Consider the following 21,601-nt stretch of genomic DNA (forward strand, 5'->3'; position numbering starts at 1 on the left):
TGACCGTGTATTTACTACAAAATGTTCAAGGACCAAATGTATATTTTTGAACTTAATTTGTCTTATTTATTCTTTTTTTCATTGAATAATTCCAAAATAAATGATTCTGATATTGAATTGATTGGATACTTTATACCACCTACAGACCCTGGAATATGAATGTGTCATGCAACTATATCTGACCATTATGTGATGCTTGTATTATTTTATTTTAAAATTTTCCCTAGGATATCAGTCAAATATTAAAAAATCTTTCTTTACAAGCATAGCCTCAAAAGTCATAAAGGTGAACTGTCTCTATTATATAAATACGATTTTCAATAGTCCGAAAAGTGAGCAACTGTTTCTATAACTGTTGTCAAATATTGTTTTACAGCCGAAACATCTCTTACAAGTGATACTATAAAAACATAAGGAAGCGACTAGCCCAGTTCTTAAATTTCTTAAATTACTTGAACAATAACCTGTATATAGTTTGAATAAGGCGTCATTTGAACATAAGACTGAGTAACAATATTAATTTTCAGTTTTTTTTTTTATTTTGTTCTTCCTCTCTCTCAGTGGCAATATACAAATATTTCCTACCGAGTATAACGAGAATGGATACGGTGAAAACAGTCGTAAGTGTGAAATTGCTCGTAAATTATGACGTCACATTGCTATTGTTGATTGTGACGTCATTACTTACGATCAACTCTACTCTTGCGACTTTTTGTGAATTCGACACATGGGCGTATCAATATAACAGGAAGAAAGGTCACATTTATTACATAGGTTAACACGTTGTTCATCTTTTCACGTAGGAATTGCAATGCAGTTTCCGCTTGCTCTGTTTGGGAATATTCCACAAATTATAGGCGCCATTTTCAATCCAGGGAGTTCATGTACTTTGCATGTATTTATTACATCTGAAAAAGAACAAAATACATGTTATTTTGAAGTTTGTGGGACTATAAAACGTACAAAAGACGTTGTTAATTATTTTATCTGAAATTAATGTAAACATATACATATCAAGCATTCTTGTAAGCAGTTTAATACAGAACAAATGATTAGAATGACAATATGATCACTGTCTCCTATAATATTGTTTTAATTGTTTTAATGTAACAAATTCTTCCGAAGGCATTTCTTATAATATAAAGTACCTTAAAGAAATTAATTATTTTTCTTCATTTATTTTGTACAATTTATATTTGTTCCCGTGCAAGTAATTATGTACAATGTATAATTGTTCCTGTGCAAGTAATTATGTACAATGTATATTTGTTCACGTGCAAGTAATTATGTACGGTTATGACAGCTAAGCATTGATGAATGATCTAAAACATTTGTATTATAAATAACAATAACATAATTTACAGAAATAATAGGCAAACTCTTTGTAATATTGAAAAGGAATAGTCAAAAGAAAGTTCATATAACAAATGGCATTCAAACCACCCCCCCCCCAAAAAAAAAGCCGGAAAATTGGAAACAGAAGTGTCCCTGACTGGGAACAAACATCTATGATGGGAATGGTGGATTAAACAAGGTTTTATAACGACCTCCCGCTTTTATTACAGTTAATTGTTTCTGGTATATTGCAATACAAAAAGGCACCACAACTTGCCAACAGGCAAAGTTGGTAATAAGATTTATTTCTAAGATTATGTTCCTGAATATATATGTTTCTACAATGAAAGTAATGTGGTCTTATCGATGCATGTTTGGTTTCTTGATAACATAATAAAAATGGAATATAATATATCATTCGTCATTATTACATAAAATAACAACGAATATACGTAATGGCAAACATAATTTATGTACAAATAATAACATAATGCATTGAAGAAAAACTAAGACGAAACTAAAAATATTGATGACAAATCTAATCATCGCTAAAACTTTTCAGCATAAAGGGACCCAAATTAGGTTATAGCGTATAAACTAATCAGAAATTGAATACATTCATTATATTTTAATTAAAAATAAGCTTTATGAATCACTTTACTTTATAAAATAAATCCTAGAAATAAATAAAAAACACATCAAAAAATTCTCCAAATAGAAATAAATAAAGAAAGGCACAAACTACACATACTGAAGACAGTTTTGTTCATTTTGTTGGGAATACTCACCTAAACAGTCTTCATTGCATGGAGGAACTCGTTGTCCATTCACACAAAGTGGAACATGTATAGCACAGGCTATTAGCTCAGCATGTGATCTTTTGATGGAGCAATAAGTTATTTGATCCAAAACAGCAGCTAATGTTTGGTCTGCCATCTCAACTGACATTTGACCAAGGTAGTTTGGATAACTGGTAATATTAAATCCATACTTCTCACAATTTTTGCTGAAAACTGACAGACATCCTGCAAAGTAGGAAACACAACTTTTGTTTTCACCATAAATCCCTTTTCAAGACAATAAATTTGTAAAATTCTTGTTGATGAACAATGCACTTGCACGTCTTATTGAATTTTATCTTAATCTTGTATCGTCATTTTATACATGTATCTAATTAGTTTTAGCGACAATAATTGTCGATGCTGAATATGTCAACAGGACAGAACAAACTATATACCTTTTGACATTTGACTGCACAAAGGGACAATTTGATTTCTTACATTTTAGACAAGGACATTTATATCTGTATAGAGCAGAGCCTCTTTAGAGAAATCTTTAATCTTGGTTGTCTGAGATATCTTTGTCTTGCCCTCTCAGTGTTGCTAGATTCTTGATGTCCCTTCAAGCTATTTAATTGTGTGTATACTGTAAAATCGATTTTGTTTCGTCTTCGTGTTTATTTTGTTAATATTCTGATTTGATAATTTTACTAATTGTGACTTAACAACGAAAGCGGGGTAACCCAAATTAAATTCAACAATACATTTAACACAAAATCCGTTACTTCTGATTCACACACAGGTGGCTATCAAATCACAACCTTCATTATGGAAATGGCATTTTTAAGTACTTATCTTTGTAAGAGCCAGCTGAAAGGGAGAAAATTTGAAACAGAAGAATAAAAATTCTGCCCATTTGACAACATACTTTGACTCAAGCAAGTTATTTTTTTCTATTTGAAATAACCATTGATCTCTGAATTAATGGATATGTACAGAATGTTTTCATTAGAGTGTTAATAAATGTTTCTGATCATGAATTTATCCTTTTCAGTGCACTTCATTAACATTAGAACTCATTTAACCAAAATGATATGAAAAAGTTTGTTTCAATCTTGATTTTTGATTCAACATGGTCAAACTGCAGTGACAAAGTAGTGCTGAATTCATAGCATGTCTCATCCACATCCTGGTTCTTAATAATTGTGCTTAGACCTATTCCTTCACTCTTATGAGAGGCTGACTTTATAGCTGATCTGATCAGAAAAAAAAGAATAATCTTTGGCTAGATCCTTCAATCTCAGTTTCCGCTATATAGATGACGTATTATCTTTAAACAATCCTACTTTCGGGGATTTGATACATCGCATCTACCCAGAAGAACGTGAGATAAAGGATACTACAGACACTGTGAAGTCAGCCTCATATCTTGACCTACACTTAGAAATCAATGGTAAAGGAAAACTATTGACCAAACGTTACGACAAACGTGATGACTTTTCATTCAGAATTGTCAACTTTCCTTTCATCTGTGGCAACATCCCTTCAGCACCTGCGTATGGAGTGTTCATATCACAACTCATATGTTAAGCCAGAGCTTGCCGAAACTACGCAGACTTTTTGTATCGCACTAGAACTCTAACAAATAGGCTTCTGGAACAGGGTAATGTTGCTACAAGATTAAAGTCATCACTACAGAAGTTTTATGGTCGTCATCATGAACTCGTGGATCGTTATGGTGTATCTGCACCATGAAAACTGATTTATTCAACGGGTCATATTTTTCCTTTCCTCGTTTGTCTACCCCGGACTTGACTTTTTATGAGCAACTCGGCGGGTGTTTCTAGAAAAGCAGAGGACGCTTACCCTACTGGTGCACCTGGTCCATGCTCCCAGTTTTTAGTGGAGTCCGAGTTGCTCATTTGGTTTTGTTACTTTGTATGTATGATTTTAGTTACTTTATTGTTCTTTGTTGTGTATGTCTGCTTTCCATGTCAAGTCTTTGTCCATGGATTACATTCTTTTGATTACCGCTATAACCTTGGCTCCCTTGATTACTCTAGATCAGTTTGTCAATTGTTTTAATACCCTTAATTTCTACGACAATGTGGATAAGGATTATATACCTTCATTTTGAAATTTATTATCTAAAAAAAACGAGACACCTTTTTAATAAGAAGGTTGTGATTTGAGAACAAATATTTCTAAGTTTTCATTTCATGTTCATTTGTGTTGATTGTTTTCACGTGCGTTTTTATTTTCGGTTTTGTTCTTTGTAAAAAAAAGAAAACCCCTAAAATGTATTAACCAACGAACAAATCTATATATGAATAAAAAAACCAAAAATACAAATAATAATAATAAAAAACAAATTGATTAAACATTACAAAAAAGAAGAATGGATTCAATACGTTCAACCTCTTGGCCTTCGTCGGATCAAATAGCATTGGACGAGAGGAGAAACACAAACTGTCAACGCAGGCGAAAAAATGACCTTGGCAGTAAAGATAATCTTTAAATTTGTGCTGAAGATGAACTATGTAACCTATAAAATGTTACATATAATTATGGTTCTTGTTTTACCTGGTTCCATTGCAAAATGTTTCGGGTGTCAGAGCTTTTTTTTCAGCGAATACTGTTTTACCAATCTTTTATGACACGGAAAACAAGAGGACCACTTTCCGAACAGCAATAAAGAGAATATTATCCAAGGATAACACTTAGACAGGGGCGATTGATAAACACAACAAAGAACATAAAAACAAATAAAATAAAAATACAAAAAAATAGAATAATTAAAAGTAAGAGTGATCAAGGAAGCCAATAGTCTAGCGGACATCAAAAGAATGTAATCCAGGGACAAAAACCAGACATAGAAAACAGACACAAACAATAAAAATACATATATTGTAACAAATGTAAATGTGCAACTCGGACTCAACAAAAACAGGGAGCATGGCCTAGGTGGGATAAGCGTCCCCTGATTTTCTAAAAACACCCGCCGAGTTGCTCATAAAAAGTCAAGTCCAGGGTAGACGAAAGAGGAAAGGAAAACTATGATTCTTTTGGCAAATAAGTTTTCATGCAAGGTGCAAATGGATACACCGTAACGATTAATGAGGACGACCATAAAACTTCTGCAGCGATGAACTTAAAATTGTAGCAGCATAACCGTGTTCCAGAAGCCTAATTGTAAGAAGTTTAGTGTGGACTGAGCATATCCCTAAACAGAGGTTTATTTACATTATTTGCAATATATGAAGTGTCTGGTAGAGGCTATTCGTTGTGCAATAACCTATCAAACAATGTTCGTAGGTAAACGTATGTAACTTTAGTCCTTTCTGTATACATATCTATATTTTGGGATAAACATTCATCTTCAACTCACATGTAAATAAAACCAATCAAGAATTATAATTCTTGCAAACTTTCATTCACAGTATATACAATTGTATGTCAATAATACAACCAAAATAAGTCATTTTTGTGATATATATCTGTTTCTGAATTAGACATAGTAATCACTTTGATGTGTTTTTGACATGTATGAATGCCGATGTTTAGAAAATGCTGCCTAATATAATACACAACCAGAAAGACAACCTACCTCCATTATTGGATGCCATTGAATATGCCATACTAAGCAAATAGAAAGAAAACAGAACGATGCATGATGATATATTTGAAATCACAACCATTTTATCCATATAACAAATATATAAATGGTACAGTTTGTTAAATAGCCCAATGTATTAAACGAGGACCATAGCCTTGGGCATAAAGTGTACTGTTACAACGTCAATGACTGGATCTTGTACACATAAATCATCCAAACATCAAAGTTTAATAAGGTTAAACATGAAACATTATTTAACGATTGTCTTCATGTAATATAAGGTTGGTTGAAAAATGTGGGGAATGTAATGACGCTAAATAAGATTATTTATGGCACTATTGAGTCACCATTCTTTGCAATGAATTTAAAAATACTCAAACTGAACTGAAGAATCCTTATTTAATCTTTAAAAAAAATATACATAAACAATACATTACCTTTTTCTTTTGATATGAAACTCGAAGAGACCAGGATCCGAACGGTAATAAAAAAGAACATTATCCAGTGATAATGACCAGACAAGGACACAAGAACACAAGATAATCATAACTGAATGTATTCTGTAGTAGATAATGAGATTTAAATAGCCAGTTAATTGACTTGGCTAAAGGATTAATTCTTTAGCCGAATCGGTTTGTCGCTGGCTTGTCACCGAGCGGTCTAGGGTTCGATCCTCGGTGGCGGAGTATAATTTTGGGAGTCAAATCATGCTCTACCGTTACATTTGGCGCCCAACTAAAAAGACAAAGGGGTTTGGATAGCTAATGAGCTAGTGATAGAGTCGTTCGTGGTACGAAGACTCTTAAGGTGGGGGAAATGTTGCAGGACGGCCTACCTGCGTTGAAGTAGGTAGTGAGATTTAAATAGCCAGTTTGGGAGTCAAATCATGCTCTATCGTTACAGTATAAAGGAACAAAGCCAATGAGCAACCTGGGATCACGTACATCTGTAGGGTATACACCCTCTACTTTTTAGAAACACTTTTAGTGATGCTAAATGTACTGCTTAATGCATAAGAATGGAATAATCGTATGGTGAATGACATGGGATCAAGTTTTTTAAATGTCATTTATTTAATTTTGTAGAACATGGATGCCACGTCTTGAATCCAGAACAATTTTGTGCACAATTCGAACTGCCGTTCAGCAGAATACCATTACATTGCAGAAATGTAATCAATTAATTTGCAGCGTACATCGTGTATAAAGGGGCATGGAAGGCTAAATTAATTTTGAGCTATCGTGCATGGGCACCTTCTTTTACCTTTGCACAGTTCGGCGATCTTTGACACAGGTGTCGGCCTACAATTGACAGACAAGTGTTAAAAAATGCTGCAATACAGAAGCAAATATGTTATAAGTGAAAATAGATGAGTATTTAATTGATAATTTATTTTAATTTAGATAATTTTTATTTTCGTCTCGAAGCAGTTGGGCAGATAACGGCTAAATTTTGAAATTGGCTGGCAACCTTAAATTTTCCCCAATTTTGCAATCCACAATAGAATTAACACGAAATTTATAGATAGTACCATGCATTGCAGCTACTGATCTGCGAATTGAGTACCAAAGACGTAGGACTATAACATGGCACCATACATTGTTAAATTCATTTTTTCGATTCTGATTCATAAGTCAAACGTAAATTGAAGTTCTCAGTGACACCCCATTTTTCATATATATTCAGCACTAGAATTATCTTCTTGAATGAAAAGATATAATACCCAGCATTGCATGCGAGGCTGACGATAGACGATCAGTCAAACCGGAATATTTATCAGAAACGGGTCCGGGAAGATAATTCAAAGTGAACGTTGCCTTTAAATTTATTTAAAATCAAAACATGCAATTCATAAACAAAGAAAAAATATTAAGAATTATTTACTGTATTTAGATCCAGTACGCTAATTTATTTTATTAGAAACAAAATGGACAATTGTTATCTAAACATCTATCTATATTGATCTCGCCCCTTTTAGCTATCGTCCCTTTTTTAATAACTTTTACAAACGAAAGAAAAATGTACAAGTGCGATGCTCGGTTGTTAGCTGATCAATATAGATCATGTGGTAGTTGTATGTATTATGATAAACATTTCATGCATGACTTTACATAGAAGAGAGGTTAAATAAATCAAACAGATCCCTTCTTCATACTGGTGCAACATATTTGCAAGATTCTAAATATGCAGGTAGGCATATCATGCCTTTCTTACATATCATTCTGAACCCGATTCAATTAGTCGACAATCATATAGCCACATACTTAGCAGGCAAAAAAGACACCTTTAGTATTATTCGGTAGGTTATCATACCGACAACCTTCCATCTCGCAGCGATCAAACTATCACCAAACCATCGAGGCACTTACATCATTTGAAGAGGGCGTCCAGGCAAAACCCAGGCAGTGTGTGGCACAAGAAAAACATTTTTTTAAAAATCATCTATTTCTATTGCAAATACCCTTTGTCAAAGTTGAATGTTGATTTATGATAAACTGCAACGGTTAAAGAAATATACATTCATAGAAAGGGAGATAACTCTGTCATTTTGTGCCAAATTTGTTTGCATTTTTTAGGAAACTGTAAAATCGTTTTCTAAGCTATCCAATGTCGATTTTAAATAAAATCTTTGCACGATTGGACATATATGTGATATGAATATTACATTGGAACAAAAAGTTCCTAGAGATAAAATTTACCATGTGCCATTGATATAATAGAAACTGCCTAGTTTCTAAATGGACAGTCCAACAACAATAAAGGGAAGATGATTAGCACAAGGAACAGTTTATTCATATACGTGGACCAAGAAAAGATAAAGAAAAGGGCAAACCACAATAAATCTCACAAAATAGCATAAAGAATACACACAGCCACTAAAGAATAATTAAGCTACTAAAATTGGAAAATGGACCAGTTGCATCAGTAGGGTAAGCATTCTAATCTTTTCAAAAACAATCACAAACTTATTCAAATGATGGAAATCCGAAATAAAGTGCACAAAGAACAAATCTGTTCTCCTTGGTTAATATAGCCAAACCCTAACGATCAAAGGGTTCTTGATGACAACTTTTGAACTGATGACTTTAAGCTTGTTGATACCATAACATTGTTTCAATAGCTTTCTATAAATTTTAAGGACCTCTTTTTTGAGTAAAATCTTTGCAGTTATCTCCCTTTTGCTACCCTTGAAAAAAATGATTGAAATTTAAATGTTATCAGATACACATTCAAGTTGTTTCCGTCACAGATGAATTTATCCCTTTTCCAAGGTTACTTTTGATATTTATTTCAGTAATAAGTAAAAATTTAATTATGAGACTTTAATAAAATAAATTATACACAGTTAGGAAAAAGTACAGTGATAGTCGTCTATTCTCAAATTATCATATGCGTGTTCACTTATTTCTTTCCTGGTCAGATGAAATTACAGTCCGTAAATACTTACATACTATACAAGCATCCCTATTATAAGTTGTGTTAAAAACACTTTTCTCATAACAATGCCATATTATCCGGTGGCTTTTATAACAGTTTTAATAATATTGAGGTTCGTATTTACTCAATATTTGGCCACGATGGTATCTGTTATAGCTGCTGGTTAGTTGATTCAGATATAATGTACACAATTTCTTTGTTTATGCTTTTTGTTTTGAAGTCTATAAGTTTTACTTCGAGACTAACTTCAGAATCCTCTTTTACATCTAATGATTTAGAACTACCATACAAAAAATAAGTTAGGGCTCCAAAGAGGTAGACAGCTCCAATGGACACATATACTTTCAGCCATTCTTTTGGGTTGCCCTGTTAATAATATTAATAAGTTTTAACGTAAATATATTTCAAAGCCATATTTCTTGGATAAAAGAAAGCAAACTTTAAAGTATTTCTAAATTTTGCAGAGCTTGTTAAAAATTGTGCAGTTATGTTTTGCAATACAATGTCATCGCCTATCCAATCAACTATGATTGTATCTGATTGTTAGTTTGAAATCTGGGAAGCAAGTCCCAGTTATTGGGGAAAACGAAACTAATGCTCTCATCCGTACCACAATGATTCTGAAAAAAGTACTTAGTATTCGACCCAAAGTATCAAACTGGTCTAGCTGTATATGTTATTGTTTTTTCGATTTAAGTAGCAGCCTTTATACAAATCAGGCAGATGTTTCATGCATGTCAACAACACAACAAATTACTACAACGTCTACATACTACAAAACCTGCCTAAGCTTTTCGTTTAGCTGTTGCAATTTTGAAATAAAAAAGTACAGAGTGTGAGTATCAAGTTGACACTTTGCAAGAGTTATCGATCTTGGTTTGGATGATCTAAGTGGGAGATGAATATATGTATAGATTTTTACAAATTACATATGACTATATATAACTCAGTATTCTGAAAACGGGACAAAAATGTATTGGTTCAACAGTTTGAGGTCTACTTTCAGAAGACGATAAATAAACTCCTTATTCTGAAAACTGGACAAAAAATGTATTGGTTCAACAATTTGAGGTCTACTTTCAGAAGACGATAAATAAACTCCTTATTCTGAAAACTGGACAAAAATGTATTGGTTCAACAACTTGGGGTTTACTTTCAGAATTAACTCACTGTTTTGATCATTTGACCAATAACAATAGGAGCAACTGTTTGGCCAATCCCGTTTAATCCAAATGCAAGACCGGAAATGGAAGACGCATGTCTGAAAAAAAAAGATGTGTTATGCAGTGTACGCATATTAGTAATACAACTATATTTAAAATAATATTTGGGATTCAATTCTGTCGTTAAATTTGTTGTCAATATACAGCACTAAGACATGGCTTATCCATCGTAGATCGGTTTCCTTATGTTACCTCGTAATTCTTATCATATCTTAAAGCTGCATTATTGATGATAGACGTCACTAAAAAGCGACATACGTGATATACGGAATTTTGCTCTTCTAGAGATAAAGAAAATTGACGAGTTCCTAGAGAGATGGTCTCTGAAAGCTAAAACAAATTGTAACCTAATCTATTTATTTTCTTGCACGTACAAGATGTTTTATATTTTCAATAACAAATTTTAAACTAACAATTCAGTAGTAACGAATAACCAGGAATAATTTATATATGACAATTTTTGATTGTTTTTGCCAAAATATTGAATTATAGGGAATTTATACAAGATGATAAATTCAGATATTAGTAAAATTCCTTAAATCAAATCATTTCTATAGGAATAAATGGCATTTGTTTTTGATAGTGACTTTATCACCGGTGATATCAAGTGAGCCAATGCAACAAGGACGAACAAAGATATTAACCATGATGAAGTCACCATCTAAAACATATTCATAAAAAAAAATGATACTCGATCATTGTCTGTTATATATTACAGATATTGCCCCAAAATATTATTTAAATGGGGACTATATTATCGTATGACCACTGATCGTCATGATTTGTGATACGGTCCAGTCAAAATTTAACACGTGCATCAGTTGATGGAGCAATGTAACAAGGGAAGGTAGGCATGCCACAAAATTAACTGGCTAACATCTGCTGTGCATTATTATCAGGATTATATAAATTCTAAAATTTTTAGTTACGATTTTGTCGCTTCTCTTGAAAATAAAGTCACTCTGTGTAATAAGAATTGCTCAAAATCCAAAGGACGATTAACTTTGTCAATTATCTGGTTATCATCCAAGTGTTATGTTTTATTTTAAAATAGTAATTTATAGTCAATAGTTTACAAGACAAGATAAACATCAGCTACATACGTAACTCGTAAAAGCTTCATGATTTTATCTTTCTTCAGTAGTGAGCAGACGATTTGCATGTACATGTATAAACGCAGCAAATCTTCATTTAGAAAAGTATACCGCATTGATTTATTGTACCATTTCAGGAAAATATTAAAGAGATTTGTGATATTGTTTTACATATTCCTATTATCTTTTGTATGTGTTTACATAATATTGTTTTCAAGAACAGCTACAGGGCAAAGTTGCCGGTCGATGCAACGTCATACTAAAACGCAATGCCATTGGCCTCCCAAAAAGGGGATCTCTACACGGGTTGTTGGCGCATGCTTATTGCAAACTGACCCGATCAGTTCATGTATCAAGTCAGTTTGCCGATCCAAGCATTATCAGAAAGTACATATCAATGGTATTTTGCTTAAACTACCGAATAATTCTCATATCAAAGTACCTTGGAAAGATTTCTAATATGTTTGCATACGATCCTGACATGGTACCTCCCAGTGCGGCAGCTGATAAAGTTATCAGTAAAACAGCAACATAGCTGTCACCTTCTGACAGAAAACCGACTGGAATGATTAAAGCAGCTCCTAGCACACCAGCTTTAATAAAAAAGACAAGTTTGAATTTCAGAGCAAATTAATGGGTAATTAGATAGAAACAAGTCAAACGTTAACGGTTTTAATATATGGGAACATGGGTGAACTAAAAGTTTAGCATGCTTCACTCCATGGATTAAGAGGGTGTCCATACAAAATCCAGGCAGTTGGTGTCACATGAAAAATTTTGTTTTCAAAAGAATTTTATCCATTTCATATAAAAAAGTATCCTTTCTCTAAGTCGAATGGTAGGTTTTGATTCAATGGTTAAAAAGAAATAAAGTACAAAGAAAGAAATGAAATTCATTGAACAAGGGAGATAACTCTTTATTTTGTGCAAAATTTGGTTGCTTTGTTAGGAAATTTTCAAGTCATTCTCTAAGCATCAACCATAAATTTTAAATATCTTTATACAATTGGACATTCATAGGATATAAATATTACATTGAAACGACAAATTCAGTGGGATAAAATTCACCATGTGTCACCAGTATCATAGGATCTGCCCGATTTTTACAGCCTCTTATGCAATGTAAAGCAATTAAGAATTTTTAGTATATATTGTATCATAAAAATTGTAAGAAGCCTGTACATTTACATCTGTTGAAACCAAGAACTGAATAATCCGAAAATCTGTCTAAACCAGACACTTAATTTTTAAAAGATATTTAAGGAGGTAGACCTAGGGTAAGGGGCATAACTCTTGAAATCAGTGATATGTTTGTATCATATTCAATTTCACCAAAATCTTGCAAGCCTTCATTTGAAACAGAATGAAATCAATCGAAGTTACTTTGATACTTACATGAGATTGATTAAAAAGCCTAAATAACAAACGTTTCAATGATTTTTAAGAGTTGTGTCCCTTACCGTAGGTCTACCTACTTTAATATCTCTTACATCAGTTAAAATGCACTTAAACCGAACAACAATCTAAACAGAGGTAATATTAAAGTCTAATTTATGAGTTTATAATGTAAGAAAATCCACCTATCCATACCTCCACATTGGTTGATTTTTCTCATGGTGGTAGTATAGAATATCTTTTTATTTAGGAGAAAGTCGGAAATTTTCCCTATAATTATGATGGAGAATGCTCTGCCAAGGAATGGAAGGGAGGACATAAACCCATTCTGTAACAAATATACATGCGTTTTATTCAAATATTTTCGCAAGTTTCATTTTATACTTTAACAACATGATTTACGGCTTTGTCTATGAGAGACGAATTATTTGTACTCAAATTACAATTGACTTTATTGATAATACACCGCTATACTCTTTTATATCGTTGATGTCTAAACCGACAGGAATATTCAAGACTATCTATAATACACAATGTTTGTAAGAGTGAAAAGTTGCACTTGTCATTCTGAAATACGTCAACACATGTATTTGAACACCTATTCGTAGACAATTACAATGGTTCTGACTTGATACAGACGTTTCCATGGACATTACATATTAAACCGGGTTTTAAAGCGCGCTAACCTCCTCTCGAGGTGTCACTTCTGTTAACTATTTCCGATAAAAATCCATTTAAATATTAATAGAAGACTGAGATCAAAATGTCTGTTAATTACCTCTTTTATGTCGTATTTCAGAACATCGTTCATGTATTTTGGTAGAAAGGAAAATACAACGGTAATACCCAAGGCAACAGATGTGATACCAATCATCATTGCATACACTGCTGGTGTAGACAAAATTTTAGACCATGGAGTGGAAGAAACCTGAATTTCAGAGTGAAAACAAAGTCATCCATCTTTGGTTGACATTAAACGTTAAGCATTTATTTATATAGTAAAACGACATTTACCTCAGATTCAAATGCACACTTGTGTAATATTGAAACCAACATACATAAAATGAAGTAACTTAAGTTGACAAGTTCTTATTGATCGATTTAACGTTTCAATATAATGTTTTATGGCATTTCATTGTGTAATGTTTCAGATGTAAAAAATGAAGTTGAAAAGTTCTTTTTGATCGATCTTACTTTCTCTACATTGTTGGCTCGGTTGCTGGCAATGTACTTCTTTTCTTGTTCAGATATGTACATATGGTCGTCAGGATTGTCTGTTATAAAGAAGAGCCACACTGCACACCACAGCAATGATAAAGCGCCTGAAAACATATATTATATGGCAAAATTAATATATTGTTTTAAATCATCAGTTCTTCATAATCAAAATTTTCACTCCTTAATTGATTACTTTAAACTTGCATCTAAGAGCTAGATTTCCTTTATAATTTAATTACTTTGTTTTCTTTGTTCTTTTGTACGCGGAAGAAATGTCGCGATTATGAATCACCGCCTTGCACGGTACTCTAGGAACGGAAAATGATTTATGGCAATCGTCCATCATTTTTACAACTCTACATTTTGAAATAACTGTTTGAAAAAAAAATCCTATATATTTATGTATAACTTTTAATATATTTTGTTGTGATAGATGTGTAGTGCATTGTGCTTTTTTATTAGAAAAAAAATCATATGCGAGCCTATATCAGAATCATTTACTTTTATTTTGGTGGCGAATCCTGTATGGTACGTTTCGAAAATTAAATATTACATTTCGCTGAAAAAAGAATTAGGTTACAAAGAAATTGTTATAACTTTCGTAGCTTTCCTGGAATTAGCTGTACGGAACTTTGATTGTTTTCATGTAAATATAAAGAAACATGTATCTTGACAAAATCTACACTATGAAAAGAATCATACTAGCAATGCTGAAATCCCCTTCAAACTTGCCAGAGTTTAAAAATGTTCATTTAAGCATATCGTACATCCCTATTATTTATATTGTTTTCATATATTAGATAGGATTGATACTAAATAAAACATTTTGAACATTGTTTTTGTCCATAAATAGTCCTCTAAATGGTAAGAAATAAGATATACTATTATTCCATCTTTGAAAGAATAAGTATGTTTTTTTGCGAATTTTATGTTTCGAACTTTCAATCACGGAAAAGTAAATGACATTATTGAAATTAAGCTTTTTAGGAGCAAATAATTAATGTTGCTTACAAAATCCATATATGTCTCCAGTTCTCGGAGTTACCAGTATATTATTGAAGTCTTATATTTCCTTGTATAATGATTAAAAAGTCAAGGTTATCACTTCATGCACTCGAGTCTGTTAAGACAAGATCTCGAATTATTAACGAATTTGTGTCCAAGCCAACCAAAAAAAAAAAAAAACAAAACAAAAACAAAAAAAAAAAACCAAAAAAAAAAAACCAAATGATATAGCTAATGACTTGTCTTTTTTTAATATGTTAGGGCTGTCCATAAAGAATTATTATTATTTTTTTATTTTTTGCTTGATGAATTACAAGCAAGTACCAGATTGTTCCAATTTCATTTATCACGGAGTAGTCCTCAAATCTGTTTCATTTTGTATTACAATTCATCATTTCGGTAAACTCTCCATGTAGTTTGAGTTAGAAATGGAACAATAGAGAATTACGACTGGGGTGCCGATGAGTTAGATAAGAAATGGGAATGTGTTAATCAAAGAGAAAAAACTAAATTTAAAATGACTAAAACACAAAAGAAACAAGAACCCCATTAAAAACGGTGAACTCAAGTGCTTCGGTAGTATTTTTTTTTGTGTGAGACCTTCCACATCCTGATATCATATTATCTGAAGTCTGATATAGAAGAGAAATATCTATGGCAGATTACAGACGTTGGTTATACCAGACACAAACGCCCCATAATGAATAATAGGTATTGACAATGTCGTAGAACTCATAGATTGCACTTTAATATATCGGCAAAGTAAACCTGTCCGATTATCCCTTGTGTCAGCAAATGATCCAAGTCAAAAATCGAAGTAAACTGTTGATATGGGATGGAATGTTTTTGTTTGACTGGAGAACGAAGAGATTGTGCACAAAAAGGTAAATGGGCATTTGGAGAAGGGTGGTCAGATTAGGATGGTGCGCGGAGTAATCCACTTTGCGCAATAAGAGCAATGCTAGGTTATTCTTTGATACAACCATGATAAGACCGAACTGAATACAATATCAATGTAGAGAAAACGTAAAAAGATACAATACAATATATATACATGCATCATCCAATCCATGGGGTTTTCTACACCATGAATCACCTTACCATAGACAGTGTCTGCTTAAACGTATATATTTTACAGTTCACAAACATTGAGGAAAAAGATGAATATCAGCTGTGACATTTGTACCTTCTCAAATACATTGAAAAATATAAGTCAAATGTAAACAGTTTAAGCACTTCATTATCCAATCAATCAGTTTGTTATACAAGTCTTTTTTAAAATAAACTTTGAAATTGCACCGTCTAACCCTTGTCATCGGGCAAAGTGTTTTGTTGATGCATTTTTGAGACCTCAAGGACTATCAGTGAATATTGGAAAGATAATGTATCTTTACAATCAGAGAATGATTAATTGTCCTATTATTGATATGTATGGTCTTTGTTCTTATTACCAAAGGTTTACTCTTTTGAACACAAAGGATGAATTAAAATTGCCGAAAAAAAAGTACAAATACAGAGCCAAAACGTGAAAAAATGAAACAAAGGCAATTTACACAAACAAAATACAGCAAATCGAAAAAGCTATATAACATGTAAAAATGAAGATACGACAAACAAAACGTAGCATAACAAGTATTTTACTCTAAGATTGTCTTTTTTGTAAAGTATTTTATTCATTTAATCATCTGTCACTTACATGTTATACTGTTTTTGTTATATGCCAATACCTAATACTACTTTGTTATTACTTTGCCCGGAAAAGACCGCAATTATTGTATTCTAAGAAGAAGTACTTGTTTTAAGAATTAACAAGATCTGAGTCAACATTGTAACTTTCACATTTGCAATTAACGTCGAATTTGGCGGAAACGTGTTTCTGCTTTAATATTAGATAAATAATGGAATGTTGGATTTGAAGGAGAGAAGGACTCTCTGAAGTGGACATAAAACAATATATGAACTATTATAAAAATTCTTTAAAGATATCAGTTTAAGTAACACTCCAGGTAAGAATCATGCAAAATGTAATTCGTGGTTGGAAAGCCTACATATTTTTATTTTTGATATTTTGTTTAAAAGGTGTAAGTAAACGGACATTGACATGTGGTGTTTCATACGACCTTTGTTCTTAGAAGATGAAAAATATATAGAATACATAGTATATTTCAAAATTAAGGGATATAACTCTATAAATGACATTAAAAACAATAGAAACCGTTGGATTTTCAATGTGGATTATATTCTAAGAACAGACAGATTGGAATGAATAACTATACATTTCGTCATATAGACCTATAAAACAACCCAATTACAATAAATAAAAATATGTAGCCTTATTTTGGTGTATCACATTTTACAGAATTTGTGTGATTCTTACAAAGACTGGTACTCCAGTTTCTGTCCACTCATCTGCCGTTGCAATTTCACCGAACTTACGCCAGTTGGGCCCAGTATATATTATTTTCTGAGCAGAATTGAATTGTTAAAGTCGTATATGGTGCATAAAGAAAGATAACAACTGCCGTGTCAGCTATATAAGAAATAAACTAAGAACTACTAAATAAAGTACACATTATGTAATGTGATACATCATAACTTAGATTTGAACTAATCTTTAAACAGGTTTTAATTGCAATTACATAACACATACTGTTTTGGTAGTTGAATGATGATAAAAATAATTGCCATCAATTTACAAAACCCAATGTTCAACAGACCATATCTCATTTTGGAGTTTGCTAATTTTCTCTCTAGATTATAAAAATATTAACCGAAAATACAGGAAATGTAAACACATCAGAGCAGCAGTTTTCATTTATTGTCGTACATACGTGAAAAAATGAACCTCTTTTGGAACAATCATTATTATAATTATTCTTATTGTTACGTTCTCTTTGACATACCAGGTTATATTTTATAACTTCGTTCGTAAGGGTATGATATCGCGTGCATCTGGGTGACGTCTGATTACGCCCAAAATGCGTGACGTTTTCATTAGGAGAACTTTTGGAATTCTTCAAAATCTTTCGAAAATTACAAACTAGATTAGTTAATGAGTTTTATATCAAGTAAATTCCTGTTTATGTAACGTAGACTTTTAAAACGTCCGTTAGCTACCCCCAACTAAAATTATAATATTACAATGATTACAATTCATTTATTCCAACCCTTGTGGTCGCGGCTTTTTAATTGACTGACCAGTTACTAACTTTATTGCATTGAAGATAAATATGTTTGATAAGCTAATTTGAATTTTACTGCCTTTTGCAGAATAAGTTCTTAAACTAAAACAGTTTTCAACTCCAAGCTATGGTTTACTTATAAATCCCTATCAACTAACCGTGTATTTGATTTATGAATACAAATTGTTGGATCAAGATTTAATTTACCTGTCATAACTACTGCACACTATAGTTGCACATTGAAATTTCCTCCATTACTTAACAATGTAGTTTTTATATAATTTTGTTTATCTCTGGCTGCTTATGAAAAAGAATATTATTTTCATGCCAGCAAAAAACTCAATCAATATTCCAGAACATCCTTCCTCGAGAAGAGAAATGTTCGGTGCCTTACCGTTTTTTTCCTTGTAATAATATAAATAATACTGTAAAATGACTTACCAAAGGAATAAAATATAACCGGCCATCCACGGCCTTCATTCAGAGTACACAGCCAGCCAGACACGGAAAAAGCGACTATAACACCAATATCTAAACCTACAAGTACAGTATAGTTCTGCTGTAATTGACAATTTTATGTTTTACAGCTTGGACACTCAATCAGCAATATGGCGAATGTCTCTAGACAAAAACAGACTTACCCTACCGGTGCATTTTGTTCATGCTCTCAATTTACTCTTGTTTTTGTTGTAAGTATTAACTTGTTAATTTCATTCTCTTTGTTGTTGTGTGTCTATATTCCTTGTCCAGTCTTATCCATGGAATATATATTTTTGAATTACCACTCGAATCTTGGTTCCTTTGATTACTTTTTCACTTTTTGACATGAAATGAATACCGTAGTGTTTATAGAACAAAAGGGAAAATAATCAAAATATCAGATGCCTAGGCGACATAGAAGTTGTAGCGTATGCTAGGCGACATAGAAGTTGTAGCGTATGCTAGGCAATATAGAAGTTGTGACGTATGGTTTGTCTATAACATCTATTACCTGAAAATGTGAATGCAATAAGTTGACTTCTCTCCTGTCTTGGAGCCCAATGTGACCATAAATGAGTATACATGGGTAGACATCCGGACTAAATGAAATGTGGTAAAAGTAGACGATTTAATATCCAAATTTCGATTTTCAATTGAATTGATCTCAATTAAAACAGTTCATTTAAATTAATTAGGAAATTCATCACACCAACAAGAGGTTTTGGAATGTAAATAACATCTCTCTACAATAAACATCACATCACCTTATTAATGGAAAACTTCTTGTACACATTAATACGTAGCTAATTTGGTTACCGGAAATACTTATTGTATTTTAAGGCCATAAGACAACAGGTTTCCAATATGTGAAAGTCCATATGCTAATACAAGAATTATATTAGGATACATGTATATAACATATAACAAATGAATAACTTCCTTCGTTTTAATTAACATCTTGCATGTCAAAAACTAGTTTGATGTACTTCCGGGTGTTTTACACCGTGTTTTCCAGTTCGGACAATGTTAAACTTGTATTATGAAAATGCTTACGACCCATCGTTAGGTAAGATAAGCTATTCCGGATTGTTCTAATTGAAATATCAACTAACTACATATATATTTTATATAGCTTGAAGAAAATGTACATGCTTTATATATTATGTAATATAAATAAAAGTTTTAAGTGCAAAATATTTCATGAACAATTACGTGTGTTTATTTATGTGATACATACCCCAAAAAATCCCTGAGCACCACGAACAACAATCAGTGTCCATGCCCCATACTGTGACACCCAAGGTATGATGATGAGTAGGCAGGATGACGCTAACACATAAGCAACCATTAATTTCTTGACGCTATAATATTTGCATAACACGCCTGATATTAAAGGAGATATGATCTGTCCATAAAAGTAAGCTGAAAGGATCATTCCCTCGACGTGAGGTGACCAGTTGTATCCTTTGTATAGCTAAAAATGAAATTTCATTCTTATCTTTTTGTTTATCAACATAGACCTAAATCTACCGAACCATTAACTATCAAATGAGAAATATTGTACCAGGAAAGCCATATTATTAATTGTTTACCGAAATTATTTTAATGAAAATGTGATAAATTGCGACAAAACGTACATGTCTTTCTATATGGTTTAACTCGAGTGCATAAAAGCTAAGTTACTGAAGGTCACACTTGCTGAGCGTAATTTATCATTTTTCATTACACTTAGTAAATTCATATTATTTTACTCCTTGTAATTGCAAAATGTTACCTTAACCCAATATACCCCAAAAAATCTTTATAAAAATGCTGTTATCACGAATAATAAATGTAAATTTGAACTGACATGCACAAAATAATCACCATATATTGAACAATAAAGGTAATGAAATAGAAATTACAAATTTTTTGTTATTTACTTTAAGAAAACGTATTAAAAAATTACGAATTAAGATAGGAAGTAACCTACAATTTTTATATTCGCTTACACCGACTAAAATGCATTGTTAAATAGAACGAGTAACTGGGCATCCTTCACTAACACCGGTTTGAAAATAGAAATACGCAAGATGCAATATATGTTTAATAGTTTACTTTACCCCGACTGTAACATTTCCGTTAATGCTGTCATTGCTAAATAAACTTCTCGTCATACACACTAATGCAACACTTATACAATTCCTATGAGCAACTTGTAAGATAAGCCCTGTAAGAGCTAAGTATGCTACTTTCCATCGACAAGACAGATATTTTGCAATGCTGCAGTTATAGTGCTTTGGAGCTGCTGACAGTGCATTAACGTTGGGTACTGTCATGTTTCCATTTGATACAGTTCTCTTCTGGTATATGGAGTCAGTCTTTATATTGTTTATTTGTAATATGCACTCATCATATGTTGGTAAATTTCCGCATGAAAACATGTCCATTTTGGTGTCAGTAACATGATCGTCATCATCTGCAAGAAATTAGAAACCAGTTGCTGCAGTCAGGCAAAAATATTCAGCATTTCAAAAATAAACGAAAATATAAAATAATTAAGACAAAAAGTAACGGAATGTCACAAGACATTAAACTGGGCCACAATAATATTTACGTATAACCCCATAAAATGATACATAGATAATTTTTTATTCAAAAAGCGATTTTGTCCTTAAATCATTCGAATAAAAAAAGTCACAGTTCCCAATTAAAACATAAATTCTATTAAAAGCGAAACAAGTAATGACTAAAAACTTATTCGACAGGAATTCTTTAATTGACAACTGTTTCAGGAGCAGAAAAAGTAAGTACGATGCTTGGTCAAAGGAAAAAATAATGTATAATAGTCGAAGTT

At 32.2% G+C, this 21,601-nt stretch overlaps 2 protein-coding genes across 2 annotated transcripts; both read right to left on the bottom strand.

Annotated features, from left to right (window-relative positions):
* LOC148601963 (atrial natriuretic peptide-converting enzyme-like) lies at positions 1-5,911 on the bottom strand. The gene is made up of 3 exons (XM_088555272.1): positions 5,722-5,911; positions 2,124-2,360; positions 1-908 (listed from the first exon to the last, which is right to left on the bottom strand). Exons 1-3 carry the CDS (start codon positions 5,819-5,821, stop codon positions 796-798), a joined length of 450 nt encoding a protein of 149 aa, XP_088411398.1. The 5' UTR covers positions 5,822-5,911; the 3' UTR covers positions 1-795.
* Positions 5,912-9,044: 3,133 nt separating this feature from the next.
* LOC148601964 (sialin-like) lies at positions 9,045-21,205 on the bottom strand. Its single transcript, XM_088555271.1, has 10 exons — positions 20,868-21,205; positions 20,003-20,239; positions 19,277-19,364; positions 18,727-18,822; positions 14,075-14,202; positions 13,659-13,808; positions 13,076-13,208; positions 11,928-12,078; positions 10,339-10,429; positions 9,045-9,534 (listed from the first exon to the last, which is right to left on the bottom strand). Exons 1-10 carry the CDS (start codon positions 21,192-21,194, stop codon positions 9,319-9,321), a joined length of 1,617 nt encoding a protein of 538 aa, XP_088411397.1. The 5' UTR covers positions 21,195-21,205; the 3' UTR covers positions 9,045-9,318.
* Positions 21,206-21,601: the final 396 nt, after the last annotated feature.

The sequence above is a fragment of the Perna viridis genome, chromosome 12 (assembly GCF_037379345.1).
Source record: "Perna viridis isolate PV_CMFRI_1.1 ecotype Kerala chromosome 12, ASM3737934v1, whole genome shotgun sequence".
Classification (NCBI taxonomy): domain Eukaryota; kingdom Metazoa; phylum Mollusca; class Bivalvia; order Mytilida; family Mytilidae; genus Perna; species Perna viridis.

Bases quoted from the DNA above. Each gene is read 5' to 3' on its own strand.
- LOC148601963 (XM_088555272.1), bottom strand. From the start codon at position 5,821: ATGGATAAAATGGTTGTGATTTCAAATATATCATCATGCATCGTTCTG. The intron at 2,361-5,721 runs GTAGGTTGTCTT...CCTACTTTGCAG, and splicing joins AATGGCATCCAATAATGGAG to GATGTCTGTCAGTTTTCAGC. The intron at 909-2,123 runs GTGAGTATTCCC...GTTCTTTTTCAG, and splicing joins ATGCAATGAAGACTGTTTAG to ATGTAATAAATACATGCAAA.
- LOC148601964 (XM_088555271.1), bottom strand. From the start codon at position 21,194: ATGGACATGTTTTCATGCGGAAATTTACCAACATATGATGAGTGCATA. The intron at 18,823-19,276 runs GTAATAGATGTT...CTGTACTTGTAG, and splicing joins TATTGCATTCACATTTTCAG to GTTTAGATATTGGTGTTATA. The intron at 10,430-11,927 runs GTACTTTGATAT...TTTTTTTTTCAG, and splicing joins ATATTAGAAATCTTTCCAAG to ACATGCGTCTTCCATTTCCG.